This window comes from Symphodus melops, assembly GCF_947650265.1.
Source record: "Symphodus melops genome assembly, chromosome: 21".
Taxonomy (NCBI): Eukaryota; Metazoa; Chordata; class Actinopteri; order Labriformes; family Labridae; genus Symphodus; species Symphodus melops.
In genome coordinates this window covers 6477884-6497137 of record NC_136711.1, presented here as the reverse complement: position 1 = coordinate 6497137, position 19254 = coordinate 6477884, and the positions used below count along the sequence as shown (strand labels likewise).

The 19254-nt window shown below is 40.6% G+C and overlaps 1 protein-coding gene across 14 annotated transcripts in view; it reads left to right on the top strand.

Annotated features, from left to right (window-relative positions):
• cacna1g (calcium channel, voltage-dependent, T type, alpha 1G subunit) overlaps nucleotides 1-19254 on the top strand; it is a 166518-nt gene that overhangs the window by 107046 nt on the left and 40218 nt on the right. For 8 of the 14 annotated variants that reach the window (XM_079372670.1, XM_079372669.1, XM_079372664.1 and 5 more), the window contains 7 exons: nucleotides 1282-1350; nucleotides 2947-3131; nucleotides 10855-10981; nucleotides 13505-13630; nucleotides 14323-14412; nucleotides 14559-14751; nucleotides 16390-16440. In XM_079372670.1, coding sequence (XP_079228796.1) covers nucleotides 1282-1350; nucleotides 2947-3131; nucleotides 10855-10981; nucleotides 13505-13630; nucleotides 14323-14412; nucleotides 14559-14751; nucleotides 16390-16440 — 841 coding nt within the window. Of the gene's footprint in view, nucleotides 1-1281; nucleotides 1351-2946; nucleotides 3132-10854; nucleotides 10982-13504; nucleotides 13631-14322; nucleotides 14413-14558; nucleotides 14773-16389; nucleotides 16441-19254 lie in introns of all 14 variants that reach the window. The other 6 variants (XM_079372658.1, XM_079372668.1, XM_079372667.1 and 3 more) reach the window with 2 other exon arrangements.

Below are 19254 nucleotides of genomic sequence, written 5' to 3'. Positions count from 1 at the left end.
TACTAATGTCATTGAAAGGTCTGTAGCAACCATTTTGGCTTGTAGCAAGTTACAGTATTGTTTTGTAACCTGCCATAGCTAAAGATGACACCTTGTATGCTGGAACTGCTGCTATGATTATACACACCTAAATCTTTAGTCTTTGTACTGTTCACACCGAAAACTAATTAAGGAAAACTGTTGACCCAATAAATTATTTAAGGCAATTCCGAATAAGACTCAGGGGACTAATTTCTACACTTCTCTTCTCTATTTCTCCCCTATCTTCTACTTTTTTTTCTTCCTCTCTCATTCCCTACCACAGGCCTGTTACCACATTGCAAATGAAATTATAAAATGGTTCACAGGAACGGGAATTAGCTGCTGTCAAGCCTGGAATTTATAAACCCTCTCAAAGACAGCATTCCCTATGATGTCATGCCTGACATTCCCAGAGACTTTGCAAAAGAGCTGCAGACTGCCATTACTCTGTGTGTGTTTGTTCCTCTGTGCATGGACGTTGTTGGAGGCCGTGGGAAAGACAGCCACTTCCACCCACTCACATGCACTCACCAAACACACACACAGTTATACATATAGTCAGTTGTGTCTCCTCAGACAGAGGGGAAGTAGGGTAAATAAGCAGTCAGTGAAGGGATCTTATTCCTGCTGGTTTGCTTATTTTTTCTTCTCAGCCATCAGTAAAGATATTATCCCACCTACATGTACTTCTGCATGCAAACATTTTACCGAGCCATGTTGTTAAGTAATGTGCGCAAATATATCTAATAGCTGATTTCTAATAGGGTTCTGTTACGTGCATGCTGGCATATTAAATTAAGTGCATGCTTGTTGAACTGACTGTTTTTTCTGAAGAAAGAAATGTGTGTGATGCTGTTTTCTTGTTTAATTTGTAAAAGTACATGTGCAGTTTAAAATCCTTGTTCACAACACATAATCTTTTCATCAAGTGTTCCACAGGTGGTATACAGTTAGGCCCCTTGCTCCCAGAGTATTTTTTCACTGTTAAACGGAAACAGTTCAGACTCAGATGCTTTGTTTGACTATTTCCCGTCGTGCTAATAAATAATAAACTTTGTAATTGCCTGCTAGCCATCATTAGCGAGTGCAACAGGAACATCGCTTCCTCATACATTATTCAGGTGTAAACTAGATCAATGCAGAGGCAGACGAGGAAAAAAACTCTGTAGAAAACCATGCTTGAAATGTGACTTTTAAATCACTGTGAATGACCCAATAGCATGTACACTTAACCAGGTCTATCCTCCTTCTCTACTACAGGAGCGTATCTTCCTCACACTGTCCAACTACATTTTTACAGCAATCTTTGTGGCAGAGATGGCTATTAAGGTAAGAAACTGTAAATCAATTAACACAGTTTTTAAAATCTTTCTGTGAGAGAGACTTATTTGTTTCAGTTTGTATCATTTCCAAATAAAACCGTGGTATGTTGTAATAATTTTTTGCAAATTTTTTTTTTTTTCCTGTAGCTTTGGACACATACAATGATCATATTTTGCATTAAAAGCCAGTTTCTACAGCGACTATACATTCTGCTTGAAGACCCAATGTTTTGTTATCATACAAATACAAAAGAAAGTCAGAGGATTAGGAAAAACAGAAGGAGAGATTGAGACTTAAACAGAAAGTGAACACATACCACACAAAAAAAAACACACTCATTTCATTACAGCCTGGAAAGATTGTCTCGACAGAATTCAAATGGACCAGCTTTCAATGAAGGTCTACCCAGGCATGAACAGGAGCACGCAGAGACAGAGGGGAGAAAAGTTCATGGGTGTCACTCATTGGAAGCCTTTGCCTCTATTTTTGGTCCCAGTGTGACGCAAGGGGAGGGCTCACAAACGAAGGACCTGCACACACAACGACACACTCCTTCACTACATTTACAAAAAATGCTGGTTTATTTCATTTAGTATTTAATCGCTTGAACTGAAGTACAAATTAATACAAGTGATGCTTATGACGCTCAAGTTTTTGCGGTATGTCTAGCTCCATCACTACCTATTGGCACCAGTTGGCCTTTTTTTGGCCAATTCCACATGTTGAATCAGTGTCAGCAGTCACCCTGCGCAGATTGTGAGAGGAAGCTTTCTGATTTGCTGTTCAGATAAGCGAATCCGTGCACGAGAAGTAAAAACGGGCTGACAATGCCAGTGCCATTTTTTTTACTTTTAAACTTACACTGTAGGTTAAGAATATGTGCAGCTAAAATTACAAGTGCCGCACTCTGCTCTGCGCTCTGTAGATTTCTTTGCTTGTTTGTTCTCTGCCAATCCCACGCCTCAGTGTTATTACCTCGAAATTATAGGCACAACAATAAAATGTAATTTATTCCTGTTTAATTATTAGGCAGAGAGAGGATTCCAAGGAGGCTGTCAGGCTGTTTTTCATAAAGTTTGATCGGCCCCTTTGATCGTTCCCCTGCCACATTTTTCATACGCAACATCCACTAATGTACATAATCTATCCATCTCACTCTCTACTGTATTGCTCTTTCATCTCTGCAGTTGCAGTTGAGGTTTATATATTCATGGAGTGTGGCCTCAGTGAAAAAGTTTGAGCTAGAATAAAAGACTTTCTGTTATTTTTAGGATTTCAAATTGTTTTCTGGGCAGAATTCAATTGGAAGTTATAGTATTAGATATGAGGTTGGGGGTGCTGCAGCATTTGAATTCCATGCTTTAAGTAAGCAATGGCTCTGAAAAGTAGGCTGCAGACAGAGGATGTTCAGCATCAATTCCTAATGATTCCTAATTCCAACAGAGCTGCAGAAGTACAAACACAGCAATATTAAACATATTGAATATCTGATTTATTCCTCATGTGTCATAGGTTTATTTTAGGGGAATCCAGCAGTGCTTTCAGAATTATTTTATTACACTAACTTGTATTCTTTCTCCTATATGTGTGGTATGTGTCTAGATTGTGGCTTTGGGCTGGTGTTTTGGGGACAAATCATACCTAAGGAGCAGCTGGAACATTCTGGATGGGATGTTGGTGATGATTTCCGTTATTGACATCCTGGTGTCTCTCATCTCCAATTCCGGTACCAAGATCCTGGGCATGCTCAGAGTGCTGAGGCTCCTAAGGACCCTGAGGCCACTACGGTAAGTGCCTATTACAAGGATCCGGAAATGCAAGCACCTTGAGATAACAGACGACTCCCTCTTAAACTGTAAGGAGGAATCAAGTCGTACACCTTGGGACACAACTTGCTGAAGAAAAAAAATATTATTTGAGGTATTATTTATTATATTATTTAAATTGACATCATTTCTATACCATTGATAAAACTTCAAGAAGTGAATCTCTTATATTTTTAAAGAGGTGGAAACAAAGTGACCTTTTTTTAGGTCCTTGTTTAGCTTTTGAGATGCGTGTGTGTGTGTTTGTTTGCAGGCATCAATTTTATTGTTGATTCATGCGTGTTATTCTAAAATTGCTCAATTATGTTTATTTATGAAGAACTATGGCAGAAATAAGCACTTTGGAGAGTGTATTTGTATTTACATCCCCAATTAGTGTGCATGCGTGTGACAGGAAGAGCGAGCGAGCGAGCGAGCGAGAGAGAGAGAGAGAGAGAGAGAGAGAGAGAGAGAGAGAGAGAGAGAGAGAGAGAGAGAGAGAGAGAGAGAGAGAGAGAGAGAGAGAGAGAGAGAGAGAGAGAGAGAGAGAGCACAAGTTGAAGAAAAGCAGCAAGTGTTGTGTGCGCACTGCTTCCGTTTCTTTATGATTTGCCTCATTGTCTTTGCCTTACCCTGAACTTCCAGCAGATAAATTGGCATTGCGTGTCCGCTCCGATCCGTTACGGCTCTATGCTCCCTCGTCCGTCAACACCCACCGGCTGCGTTCTCAGCGTGCAGCACGAAGAGCACAGCTGGACAGTCGGAGTGTTAAAAGACAAAGGAATTCCCGCTGTAACTTTATAGATTTTTGACAGTGTCAGATATGATGTACGTGGTATAAAACTCTACAGAAACAAAAAAAACAAACACGGTCATTTAACCGTCAAAACAAACTGTTTTATTCTCAAAATAAACCGGCTGTTTTTATGTTTTGTCATTGTCTGACTTCCCGTCCTGCTCATTCTTTTCTGTGCTGCATTGAAATGCTGTTTTCCGGCTTCCGGCAAAAACAGAAGCCTTGCAACTCTGCTACATAGGGCTCCGGACTGCCGGAGCTAAGACAGAGCGCAGTGGAGCCAGTGGAAGCACACACATATCACCACCGCTGCCGTAACGGAGACGGACCAAACACGCAGCTGGTGGAATTTAGCCGTTAGTACCATTAGCATGCTGATGATACGTATTGCGATGTTGCTGCGATACGATACATATAATAATATTGACTTTGGATAATGGCGATGCTACAACTTCAAACACTTTAAAGCCAGGGTCGGTAATTTTTGAATACCAGCATGATTTTGAAAGTCGCATCCTCTCCGTTCTCAGTATTCACCCATCCCCTCCCCTCTTTGCTCCCTCAAAAGCCATGCCCCTCACTTACATGCATAAGCACCACTGGTCAGGAAGCGGATTTCAGCTCATGCTTTGAGTGTGGTGCTCATGCATGCATGGAGTAGAGAGGCTTGATTGGTTTATAATACGTGTACCGAGTGCCAACATTGGTTGTTTTTACATGACTGCTAAAGATGACAGATTGTTTTTGTTTCTTTTTCAGAGCACATGAATATCAATAACTGTCGTTAAAGGACGTTAAATTCAACCAAAATCTTAAAAAGTATTTAAAAGTATTTAAATCCCAGAGATACAGCAATGACGTTATTATGAACCGCACCATAACAGGTCCATTGTATTTCCAAACTGTGATCGCATCTTTTTAAGTCATATTGATTCTGCAACACTTGCATCTATACATGATGATATATTGCCATATCATTTTTACGAGCATAGCAGTCACACTTGATACACTCAGCGTATTTAGAGGACAGTTTATTCTTAATAAAGGGACTGTCACGTTCCGGGTAGGAAACAGGAGAGGGGGAGCCAAGTGCAGAATAACCAAAATTTATTAACAAAAGATAAAACAAAAACTTACGAGGAAAAATCCAAAACGTTCCGAAAAGCAAAAGCAAAGGAAATCCAAAAAGGCCACGAGGAGAAACACAGGGAGTAGGGAGAGGAAACAACAGGCCACGACAACTGACATCTGACAAAGACAAGACAATGAACCAACAAGAAACTGAGGCAGACACAGAGACTAAATAGACAAGGGGTAATCACACAGGTGAGACTAACGAGACAGGTGAGGAACGTCAGGGTAATCACAAAGGCGGGAAACACAAGGAACAAAGAACACAAGACCAGAACACTGAGGACATGTACAAAGTAAAACCTGACAATGAAAAGACTTGAACTAAAACAAGATATTACAAAATAAAACAGGAAACACTTAAAACAAGACTAGGAAACATTAAACGCCAAACTAAGAACCTGAAAACACAAGTAACAGGAAAACAAGCCTACAGACAACATAGAAGAACACAAGGATACAGGGAAACACACTAAGGACTAAAGTAAACCACACTAGGAATCATACATACACAGAACACGAGGGAAATAATGAAAACTAAAACAAGATTAAATACAGAACAAAACCAAACCATGACAGGGACCTCTGATTATTCTTTTCCTTTTTTGATTTCTTTAAATATTTGCAGTTTAGAATGAACATGAATCATTCTGTCAAACAGCAGATAAAGCCTGAGTAAAAGGTGCCAAAGGTTGAGTTCTTTTTTTTTTTTTTCGTCCACTATACTTGAGCCATGCCAAGTTCAAGTATTTAGGACGAGGTACTACTGAAGCTAAAAGCTTCTAAAATAGAGAAAGTCAAAGCTCTTCACGAGTGTGTCTCCTATACCTGCCAGATTCACTACACCCAATTCTCTGCTGTCGCTGTAGAAGCCATCGGTATTCTCTAACAAGCTATATCTCGCGTGCACAGAAATTGTCCTTTTTCATATTGCGATTACTCAACAGTACAGTAACAAAGCTCTGTCTTCTTTAACTCTTTGTTTTTTCATTTTGATACGGCACCAGCAGGAGCTTTACATATAGACAAACACATCCCATCTATCCCCTTTAACAGCTCTGTTTTTATTGTGATAGTGATACAGACGTGGAATCACTTGGTCCCCCGATTATGCCTCTGTGACATTCATACTGAAGTCTAGACACCATATGTCAATTTGTGGTCCTTTTCTTTGTTGTTTCTCCCTTTAACTTTATAGATTATAATTTTATGCAGGTTTGAAACAATGCTATCAATATTTCCAGACTTGCTAAGAACAAGAAGTAAAGTAAATCTGCACTTAGATCAAACAAGTCATGACGGGTAGTAAAGACTGTTGTTGATGCTTTTGAAAAAGCGTCTTTTAAAATAGTTAAGGAAACACTATAGTTTCTTCCAAAATAACATGTTGTGCAACCTCTACAGCCTGAGCACTTGACGGTAAATGCTGGTGAATTTCCGTTCTCACAAGTCATTCAACTGTTTGCCCACACTTATTATTGCCCAGAGAGAGATAGCCGTGTCTGATGCTGAATTAAAATTGAGAAGGAGAGATTTAAAGCCAGATTAGGACATATGTACCAATGACAGTAGAAAATTGGACACCTTTTTACTTTTGTGAAAGAATACAGTGGAGTACAGGGCAATTTCTCTGGGGGGAACATCTTTACTTTGTGAGAAATGCAAAATGACAGATTGAGAAATGGGATTAGGAAGACTTTATGATGAGAGTGAGTGAGGGAGAAAATGGAGAGGGCAAAGAGAAATAGTGATTTGGGCTGCTCTGTGGTTGTGCTGTCTCCTCTCCTGAGGGTGCAGACAAGTTACATTAAGTAATCGTGTAATGTCATTTGTAAAGGTAGTTGACTTACAGAGAGAGGAGGCTATAGAATGGCACAGGAATGAGTCCTAAGACCTGAAAGTGAGTTAGCATTTTGGCGCCATGGGTTCTAAATTCTAAAAGTCAATGGGGATTTTGAATGGGTTTGTAGTTAAGCGCCTCAAATAAGATCTGTGGTCAACACAAGCTTAAAAGATGTTTGTTTGTTTGTCGGAGACATTAAACGTCATCAAGCCGAGAACTCTCTCACTAATCCGCCTTACAGCCTTTAGTCTTGTTTTTCAGTGCTCTTGCAAATATTAGGTTAATAAACAATTTATTAAACTACGTTCTTGCTAGCATGTCAAAACCACAGATTAGATTGGTAAAGCGATTGTGACGTCAAAATAAACTGACTGCATTGTAGTTAGCTTGTAGCATAACGTTAGCTTTTAACTTCTCTCAGCTGCATGCACACTTCATATAAATGGTGTTCATCTGTGTGTGTGTGGGGGGGTCGGTCCATAACAGCAGGCTGTCCTCACCAACAATCCAGAAGAACCTGCGAGACAAGACTTGCCTGCCTCGGTTGACATGTAGCACCTCTGAAGGCTCTACCTCCCATATTACAATTCAAGACTGTAGGTGCCGCGAGTAGGCCTGCATGCTGTGATACAGCTCTATAACTGTTAGATAAGATGCCTGACGATTAAGAGCTTTGTAAGTGAAAGGAAAGATTTCAGATTCTTTTCTCTTTCACATGTTTTCGCCTTCTATCTTATGTTTAACGCAGCCCCAAATTCCTTCCTTCTTCTTCGTTTGCTGTTTAATGACAGTTAGCAAACAGAAAACGTTTAAATTACTGAATATTAGAATATTCAATAAAATTATGACCCATCCCTACTTAATAAAGGTGAAATAACGATCTTTAAGAGTCACTTAAGAATGAATTTTAATTTTAAGTCATTGGTTTATTTGTTTCACCTAATCCTAGTAAAAACAAAACGTTAGAAGACCAATGTAACAAAACAATTGACAGAAATGCTGTTTTTTTGTTTTTTTTGACAAGTCTGTATGGTGCTGTGGATGCATTGTTAGTAAAAGCTGATTTTCAAATACACAACTTATGAAAGCAACACTTTCTTATTCAACATACCATACAACTGGCACAGCTTTATAACCCATAAAGCATCTGTGTTAGTTTGAATATCAGCTTGTTATATATTATAACAGCTCATCTCTGTTTCCCCCTCTGGCAGCACAGCACACATAAGGTTCACACAGAAAACACCATCATCATATTCTAACACTTCTTGCTGTCTGTCTGAATATTACTGCAGCAGGCACATGGCTTTGTAGTCCTACTATGTTTGTAGGCACGTGTTTGCTCTCATTAGAGATACTGATGACAGGATTAGAATGCACAAGAGGCGATGGTCAACAAAGGTTAGAGTAGGGATTCATCAGCTTTGTTTAACTGGACACACACACACACACACACACACACACACCACCACCACCACCACCTCAGTCATTCGTCAAGCCTACTACCTGACCTAAGGGTTGGCCTCAGGGATGGCCCAGAGGTTTGAACCCTGTTTCACTATTTGCCACTTTCATGTTACCCAATAACACCAACACCAACAATTCAGCTTGCAACCTAAAAAAACCTGCCTCACCAAAGTTTGTCAATTAATTGTACCTGACACACTCCCTCTGAGTTCATTGGCGGTAAACTGATTTAAACAGCATTGTGGCGTTTGTGAGGTCATGCTGGCCGACTGCTTTGTTAACTAATAACCCCCCCTCCCCATGTGGTTGTCCCTGTCAGGTCTGCCTCTTGAGCCCATCCGTCACTTGATGATGATGTAATTATCCCCAGGCTTCCATTGGGTTGTTTGTGTGCCTTAACACTTGTGTTGTCATTTGTATTTCCCTCATGGCTTGTTTGTGACAGTCCTGGTAGCAGCCAATTCAATTAGTCCATAATTACCATTTTTCAAAACATTTGGATTGTGTTTGTGTGGCACACCAATTCAAAGGCTTACAGTTCGCGTTAACATTTTACACATTTAGCTCCAGGTGCAGTCACAGCAAGTGGCAAAGTCTGACAGCTAAAGACAGAGGAAGCCGTAGCTTGAAAAAGAGTATAGCAGGAGAATAAAAATACACATACAAGTTTAAACAACAGAGAAGGAGGAAGTAGCAGCTACCTTATTTTTTATTCTTGTTTATCTTCTCACTCACCTATTTCTCTTAAATACTCTCAGCGTTTGCACAGGCACCTTGTTGACCGACTTGTTGTTCTCTTTCCCAAGTTTGAAGAATATGCTGGTGGATAGGTGGTGCAGATGCAGCTGTATTGCAGCAGAATACCTCTGCTCCTTTGTGTAGCACACAAAACAAGGACATGCTGTAACCTGCTAAAAACTCAAGTAGAGAGGAAGTTGCATGGCTCCCTCACCATCCAGCTTCTTCGCATCCTCTTGCTGTGTCATATGCAAATCGACTTTGATGGAGAGAAGCCCATCTCAGCATCTGAGGCCTCTCTCTCCTTCGTTATCCTCCTTAATAAGCCTTTACAGTTAATACAGCTTGTAAGAAGGAGGATATGATGTGTGACATGATCAAAAGTCTACACTAAAAAGTCAGCGATGAATATTCTTCTTCTGAAGTTACTTTTTAAGTTATTTTCTTAGTAGATCAGAAGCTATAGATATTCTAATGAAATGTTAATTGAAAGTGAAAGCACCATCAAAATAAGCTTAATATTGTGCGGAAAAAGAACAACACCCTTCATGCATTTATTATTGCAATTCAAGTTAAACAAGTTGTGCCATAAGCCCTTCGATTGAAGATTTAAGTCTTTTTTCAAACTGAAATCAATGACACTGGGCTTAGATCCCTTCCTTTGCTGAGCAATTCAATAATCAAAAGTGTTGTCTTGCCAGCGTACCTGCATTGATCTTCAGAGGATACACATGCAGAATATAAGCCCTTGAACAATAGTGCCCTCTCTAGCTTGGCAGTGGTACTGCATCTTAACATGGTTTTCCCAGCAAGCTTGTCAAGAGAGGCAGTCAGCTGCGAAGTAATGAGGTGTAGCCATAGATTCGCTTTTCCCTGATCAGGGCTATTGATCAGAGGCCGTTGTCAGTCCTGGCCTTTTATTATCTCATGTCTTCTCTTAATGTGCTATCGACTTTTCCTTCCCTCAGCTGTCTCTTCAGGAGAAAACATACAATACAGACAAAGACTAATCGACATCAGCAGAGCAGATTAGCACCTCAACAGTCTCACTGCCTGTTTGGCTCTTTTCACCCTTTTTATGTGATAGATACAGAAGATGATACATGACTTCGGTGTTTGTGTGTGTGTGTGTGTGTGTTGCATGTGTGTGCATGTGCATGTACGTTGGCCCTCTTTGTAAGTCGTACCTGCAGTGATTGTGAGTATACGTACATTGGCAGGTTTTATGAACGTCATATGTGTTTCTGTCCTACACTGCTGGAGAAGCTCAGCTGGGTGCCGTACTGGTGGTAATTACAAGTCGCTACACTTTATTCGCTCGCTTAATTAGATGTCTGTTTACTTGACAGCAGATATGAACATTTTAAAAAAAAAAAATCAAAACAGTTTTTTTAACGAAGGGCTGAAGTGAATGAAAGAGGATTTCATTTGTCTATAAGCCAAGATGTGTTTTATTTTGAAAAGCTAATAAAAGTGTGAATGAGAATAAGGTTTTCTGACTGTCGTAAATCTGGAGTAATCAGGGAAAAAGAGAGAGTGTATGCGTGTATCTTTGAGTGTGTTAGGGCCTGAGGGTGTGTTGTGGTTGCAGGTTGAAGAGCTGCAGGCATTCCTGCTCCATCTGGTGTGAGCGGTGCTGCAAGTGGCCTTAGGGGTCCACTGCACAAACATACACACTCAAACACACATACAGGCAGTACACTAACATCCTATTGTATGTTGTCTTCCAGTGTGATTAGCAGAGCCCCAGGGCTGAAGCTGGTGGTCGAGACCCTGATGTCGTCACTGAAGCCCATCGGTAACATTGTGGTCATCTGCTGCGCCTTCTTCATTATCTTTGGCATCCTGGGAGTACAGGTGAGGGCAGAGAAGAGGAAGAGGGAAATAAAGAGAAAAACAAAAAGGTATAAAGTGCCAAGAGAAGATAGCCCGACATACAGTTTCACCTTCTCCTCACTTGTTTATGTAAAGCAAACACAAGGACATCTCAGAACAAATCGTACACTATAAATCATGCAGTAGGACACTTTATATATTCTTTTAGGGTCGCAATGGAGATTTCCTGGCTCTCGACCATAGGACCAATCTATATTAACCAGCTCTGTGGCCGGGGCACATCTCAGGCGCCTGTCTCTCTGCCGTGCATGTTTATGTCCTCAAACCATCTGTCTGAGTAAAATGGTGTCATGAAGGGTTAATGGCTGTGCTGATACCATGATGGCCTAGAGAGAGAAACTCAAAGTGAATTCCACAGGATTCATGCATACCCTCAAATGTTGGAAATGTTGCCAACACAGTCATAGTCATTCAGTAATATTTTTTGGGATATCATTTTCAAAAAGGCAGCCATTGCTGTATTTTTTACATTTAGTTTCATGCACGACTTTGATATGTTAGGGCCTTTTAAACTTAAACCTTTGATACTAACACAGCTTATTAGGATGCATATCAGGCATTGTTTGGGTAGAAATGTACCTTCACTATATTTATGGTTTTACTGCAGTCTGATGTATCATTTGAAATGACGGGTAATGTCAGAGCCGAGCAGTAAACAGTTTTGAAACTCCTTGCATCAACAAATACCGTTCACCAAGGAGTGAATGACTGGTTTCATCTTTCTAGAATGTGGAATTTTAATTCTGAGAAATCTTTATTTAATTGTGAATGCATGGATAATAGAATACCTTTTTAGTTTTTACTTCACATGCAATTTGAAACTCACGTGGGGCAGTTTTTAAAAAAGATAACAAAAACCTACTTTACTTAACAGTCAGTGTTTTATTATGAACATGTAATTTATTTCCAATCATTCCTAAGCTTTAAAGAAAAGAAATCGGTTTCTGATGGTCAGCTTTTCTAATACTGGCACTTTATCTGTGGTACTAAATCGACAGCTTTGCTTTATGAGAAGATTGGTAACTTTATCAGGCCTGTGAAGTAAGTGTATAATGCTACAGGTAGAAACTGGTCATCTTAGCTTGGCATAAAAACTATGTAGGAAAAATGTATTCTTCTGACGTTGTGAACATGAAGAAAAAAAACTTGCTGCAGGAAGTTTTTCTGCTATATTTTCCATCTTTTGAGGCGACCATTCCCTATATGAGCAGCAGTGGTAGTTAACTTCCTAACTGGTCTCACTGCTGCCACAAAGAAGAACGTTCTGCCTCGAAAAAAAACACAGCACTATCAATTAAAATTCATTCAAATCAATTAAAGAATGGCTCTTGGTATATAAAGGAAGAGGCTATGCCTGAAAGCTAGTTTAGGCAGTCGTGGTGCACTGTCTTCACATTTGGCATGCCTCATTCTCAACAATCATCTGACAACATCTCTTTCCAATTACTGGTTGCCGTTTTTTTAAGATGCAAGAAACCAGGTCTCTCCCATTGTTCTGTCATTCGGAGCTCTGACCTGCTCCAGCACTGCACTGTTGGTCAGTGCCCATCATCCCCCCTGCATCCACCTGTAGGCTCCGACATTTCACTTCTCAAATGTCTGCATGTAAACTTAAACTGTGAGGAGGAATTAGGCTAGAGCTGAGACTTTATCATATTGTAAACTAGTCAAACATGAGTTGCTTGACTGAAATGTAAAGTTAAACATTTGAGATGTGTGTATACCTATAGAAATATGCTGCTGTGCTGGGTTTTAGGCAATCACCCTAATCACTCCTGGTTTCACCTTATTGTTTTGGACACTTAATGCTAATCACTGCTCCTTTATGTTGCTGAGCCCAATTTGCATTCCTGCATTGACTGTTTAATGACTGTACTCACACCTCTGGCACTACCTCAAAGACCTCTGTACATGCACATGTAACTAGTTTCGAGAAGGTCAGCACTTTGTTTCTAAGGCTCTTTAAACTGTTTACAGGTCTCTTTTAACCAGCACATGTTTTTCTCTCCTCACAGGTTATTTACATACTATATAAGTTTTAATGCCAATGCTAACTGCACAGGTTTAACCTTTACTCTTAGTCACATAGGGGCTGCTAAATCTTGTTTGGGGGATTATTGTATTGTATACAGAGGGGAGGGGGGACAGCGGGTGTGTATTGTAACCAATGTCTTGTGTCCTGCCTGTCTGTATACTGCTACTGGATGCCCTGAATTTCCCTCAGGATCAATAAAGTATCTATCTATCTATCTATCTATCTATCTTTAATGCAAAGAATCAGAAGATGAAATGACAAACGTGCAGCTCATTTTATGATACTGCATTAATGTCAGTCAGATATATGGTCATATTGATTGATTTGTAGACAAGGATAAGGTGGGCCAAAATGGCAGTCACCATATTGTGAAATTACAAATAACATACTACAATCAGATATGAAACACTTAACCTTAAAACATGTGTGTTTGTTTGTTTTCTCTGCAGCTCTTCAAGGGGAAATTCTTTGTTTGTCAAGGGGAAGATGTAAGGAACATAACCAACAAGTCAGACTGCTTACTGAACAACCATAGATGGGTCAGACACAAGTACAACTTTGACAACCTCGGACAGGTGATGCATCCAAATTCCAAAGACTATTATCAGATGATGAAGTATGTTATGGAATGTCTACAGTAAGAAGTGTCTGCATGCCTTTTAAGCCCTATGTACACTGTACGATTGTGGAAAAGTCGTGGTGGAATGTCAGTTCACTCGGTACATCTGAATCATTTGTGATGCATGACCAAAGCTCAAAATTGATGCTCACTGTCGGGTACAACCTGAGAGCTGACACTGTACAAGTTTAATCAAGACAGAGTATTCACAATTGTAAATGTAAAACTCTCAGTGAATGCAGTTGAAGATCTATGTGTATTTCAGTTGTCTCATATGCACAACTAAACACAACAGGGAAGCGAACAGCTAAACACTGGCCCTCCCTCTCACATATTGTACACACAGAATCTGTATCACAAATTAACACTAGCAGCACCATAAATAGCAGAAATTTTGACAAATAAACTGTGAGCTGGAGGTCTGCATATATATCCTGCCAACGTTTCTTTCATGGTCACAGGGGTTAGACAGATTGAACAGGCTTGCCTGCTGAGGCCATGGTGATTTTTGACGCCTTTTTGTTACTAATTGTTTGTTTTAATGGTATGACTCTAAACGACTGAACATGCTGAAATTGTACAGTGTGCACCTGGCTTTAATGCAAGTAAATAATTCTAATCCACCGACTCCCCTTCTCCCTGTCTCAGGCCCTGATGTCTCTGTTTGTTTTGGCATCAAAAGATGGATGGGTGGATATTATGTATGACGGTCTAGATGCTGTAGGAGTTGACCAGCAGGTAAATATGTTAACTTCATTTAGTTTTAGCACATGAAAGGATAGTTATACTAACATTTACCTTAATCATAATGGCCATAATAAGAAAATTTGGCTTCTCCAAATTAATGCCAAAACTATAAAACCTCTGTGTTCTGTTTCTTCCAGCCAATAATGAACTACAATCCGTGGATGCTGCTCTACTTCATCTCCTTCCTGCTGATTGTGGCTTTCTTTGTGCTCAACATGTTCGTCGGTGTTGTGGTGGAGAACTTCCACAAGTGCCGGCGCAGCCAGGAGGCCGAGGAGGCCAAGCGCAGGGAGGAGAAGAGACTGAAACGCATGGAGAAAAAGAGAAGGAGTAAGGAGAAGGAGCTGGCTGGTCGGTAGTCTTTCCACATCTTTCTGAGTCCTGCTTGATTTGAGCCTGAGCCTTTTTTGTTTTGTTTTTGCTTTTTTCATTTGGTTTGGCCGAGTCCAGAGAAACCCAATTAGTGAGCTAGTACAAAAACAGGCGCTACTCTGCGGTAGAACCCTCCCTTTCCGTCGACCATCCTTGTAGGCCCTCCGGCTAGTTTTTGTTGCAGTCCGGTGGTCACCCATTCTGACTCTACAGACCTTGCTACGGACTGTGGAAGCCCGTCTTCAACCCCTGCATCATATTGATCAAGTTGGGTAATAAGAAAGGCTTCCATAATCAGCTGGTTTGCAGAGCGAGGACAGCTGACTGCTGGTGTTAGCCCCTTTCTTTTCCTTCCCCTACCTTGCCTGGTCTACCACAGACGCCGTGCTTGGGATGGCCCCTTTGAGCATGACCAGTGAGTGCCGAGAGACGGGGTTGCATGGTGGTGGATATACAGAGCTAGAGGGAGGGGGAGTTGTTGATCTCTAAATCGCCAGAAACGAAGAAAAAAAAAAACAACCCCCCTCCCTTCCCCTCTTCTGCATGTTGTTTAGTACAGCCGCAGGGGCAGGGATACATTAAAGGAGAAAATAAATAGTTTACCCTCAGTTTTCTTTAGTTTAGATTTCACACTTCTTGTGTAGATTAAAAGGAGTTAGCTTATTATCTACTTGTTGCCCCTCCCCTTCGGCTGTATAGGAATTGATGACAAACTGCTTGGTTTGGATTTTTCTTTCCACTGCCTCCTTATGCAAAAACCGAAACGCTAGCATCTGCTAGCAATAGACTTGAAAATCTAGTGGGTATACTTACTTTTTTTTTTTACCCACTTTATCCAAATGAACTTTTTTTAAATGTATACAAGGAGCAGTGGACACGATTGATTTCTTTCAGCTGTAATAAACCTTGTCGCCGTCTATATGAGATGATGATTGAATTTAGAAATCTACATGTTTCCGTTCAAATCTTGAGAAATACAGATGGAAACTGATTTTCCTTTTCCAGGGGGAATCTTCCAGGGTGTATGAAAAATCAAGCAACTCTTCCAGACCAGTGCACATTTAACACATGTACACTTTCTATCTCGAGAGACCCTTCTTTTTTCCTCACACACAACCTTCCATATTTCCAAGCTAATCCTTTTGGGGAATTCTTTTGTCTTCTTTTTTCTGGCTTTGTTCGTTTTGCCAGGATTTTTTTTTCTATTCTGTACTTGTTTAGGGTGGGAAGATGAAACAGGATAAAACGGTAAGGTAACTTAGAGCGAGTGACAGGTGGAGTGACAGCTCAGAGCTCTCTGGTGTTAAAAGTCACTGAAGCCTCAAAATGTTTTGGTTTGAGAATTTAGATTTGAGATTAAATGGCTTCCTGACTGTTTCAAGACAAAAAGCCTATTCATCCAATGAACTGGACTCAGAATCTCTGGAAAGACGAAACGTAGGAACATAAACCAGCTAAATCTTTCATCGCTTCCTTCTAACCTTACTCCATCCCTCTTTCTCTCTTTTCTACTCTCTCATGTTTCAAACTAGCAGCCATCTTTCCTTCCTTGCTGTCTTCTGCTTCTCTTTAACTAACATGGTCTCGTTCCTCTAGATTTATTGGTTCCGGGGGTGAGTTGGGCCCTTTCTGAAGGCACTTTGAAAGGTACAGAGTTTCCAGCATGTTCTGTGTGTCCCTTTAAATCCTACACCACCACCACCGACCACGACTACCCACCATGGTGGCTAGGGTTCTAAGTTCTATGATCACGGGAGGTAGGGCCCCATCCCGCGTTCCCGCCCCCTGCCTCTCTCCCATCAGCTCGCAGTCCTCTGGACATGCTGTTACCTGTTTTCTCTGTTGTGGCTTTGTATTTCACAGCTCTATTGCACCATAATGCAACCATCCACGTTCAACAGCACTGCACCGCAGCTCCACTACTACTAAAGGAGAGGCCTCTTGTCAGGTTTGAATGGCAGGGAAACAGAGATGCAGGCATGGGGAGATGAGGAGTGTCTCTTATTTTTAGCTCTGTGCTTTATCTGTGGATCAAAGCAAGAATAGAAAGCTTCATCTGGTGTCATTTTGAATGAACACATTTTTCCCTCTTGCTTACATTCTCTTGTTGAATCCCCTACTAAAGCCCAGTTTCCACCAAGCAATTCAATTTGGTGCATCTCGGTATAGCACACATCTTGTGGCATTTCCATTGATTAAAGCCGGGAAAGTTCCCCAAATTACTGACCTGTGCTGTCCTACTTTTTGATACCCTTTAGTTGGGGTGTCAAGTGTATCGATCCGACTCTAAAAGGTGGACCTAAACACTGCAGTCTGTTGATTGGTTGTAAGAATCACCCATTTCTGTGCGACAGTGGTTAACACAACCCCGCCATGTTAAAAATACACAGTTGATTGTTTATTCATCTGTATTTCTCGTCATAGCACAGAGCCTTCTCTGAAACAAAGCTTGATTTTGTTTTTGTAATAAAGAGCCATATGCCAGTGACCAAGTAGATAAACTGCTGGATGTCTTCTGTCGTTTGTTTTGTTTGTGCTGCGTTTTTATCCATTGTTGAGTTTATTGGCGGGTTAGCTGTTAGCGATTAGCTGCTTTGATGTGACGCTATTACGTATCTGATGTTGCTAACGGCATCCGGCTTACACACCGCCTACCAAATAGGGCACAGTTGTCTGTGGAAAAGCAAAAGCATCAGTTTTTACCAAACCAAACCAATACCAAGCTGAACTGATCCATACCAGACCGCTTGGTGGAAACGGGGCTTAAAAGTCATTGGCCTCCATCAAAGGGCACTGGACCACTGCAGATATTCGTCCAATAGCTGTCAGTTATATTTCCATTGAGAATCCACATGACTCAAAAGTGTAATTCAAGACTGGCCGTGCTAAAGCCTGTCCGTGGTCTTCCAGTAAATAAACTTGGAGTTTGAACTGAAGCATGTGATGGTGTCACTCTTGGACCGACTATACGGGAGTACTGATAAAACATACTAACTCTGCAACAGGAAATGGATGTTTATCAAAGACTGAAGTAAAAACTAAAATGGATTTGTCCCTCGTTCTCTTAGCGTCATTCTCCACAGCATTGTCTTTATGAAATTTGTTCCATTTATGGAGCAGGAAAAGTTTCCTCTGAGGAAAATGATCTATTCATACTGTCTTTTGTATCTGACAGGAATCACAATGATACACTAACTAAACATATTATGATGTTGAATCAATCTGATTCAGGTTTTGGTGTGCTTGGAGCTGCTTGCAACCCCACCCCATGAATAGATAATTAAAGTTTCTTGTGCTAATGGTTATGCCTTTGTTTGCACATTAACATTTGCAATGTCTGTAATGTTGGAGAACATTCCTGGAAAGTGCACTTGTTGCTAGACTGCAGTCTTTCTGGTGTTTGTGTCTGTTTATGTGCGGATGTGTCAGAAAGCACTTGGTTGTAAAATATTAAGGAGGAGCTCTGTTCCACAGATCGCCTATCTTGTAAGTCTGGATGGCTTTTCTGAGAGGTGAGAAGTACCGTTACACCTCTGTGTTGATGCAGATGTGTAGCAGTGTAAAATATGTGCAGTATTTGAATATTTTTGCCTAGAACCAACCCCCCCCCCCCCCCCACAGGATAAAGATCTGCTCATGGTGTGTGGTTGACACCGCATGTGTGCAATGGTTAACAATAACAGGAAAAGGTGTTTGTATGAGGGAGGTTGAAATCGATTCGTCTTGTGCTTGTGGAGTCTTATCTTGAGCTTTCACCGTGATGGAGTATCCCTCTGGTTGCTCGGAAGAAAGAAAGCAATAAGGAAAGGAGAGGAGATAATGGTGAGGTAGAAAGAGGAAAGAAATTGTAGAATTACTCACCATTCAGTCAATGATTAACCTATATATTTAACTTTTGAGCCTTTGCCAAATGTTTCAATGGTGGCTACGGGGTAAAGCTAGTCGAAAGGTCGGGTTTGAATGGCAATATTTAAAGGTGAAGTTAAGTCCCTTTCTTGAGACAACATTAGGTTGCTCATGTTTTTAGTACAGAGCGGTCTGGATTAAAATACCATCACAGTAACAATCAATCAGAATCAAATTGGTTCACTGTCAAGTTTCAATGTAACAAACGTGTTTGATGTGTTATTGTAGCTTTTATTGGTTTATTTATGGGGTAGTGGTTTACTGTCAAGCTACTGGTAGCGACACTCAAATCATTTTACAAGTAGCTTACCCATCAAGGGAACAATACACAACCGTACACACTCAGTAAAAAGAGTAATGCAGTTGTAGCTGTAATAATAACTAATTTTCACTCCAACCATTTGAAACAAATCCATGTGACAAAGGCTAAATCACTTACTCGACTCTGTAAAGATTCACAGGTTGTCTTCATATCTCATATTATATGTTATATAACACTTTAAAAAGATGTCTGTTCACCCATATATTCTGTGACAAATGATTGTTTTACTATGA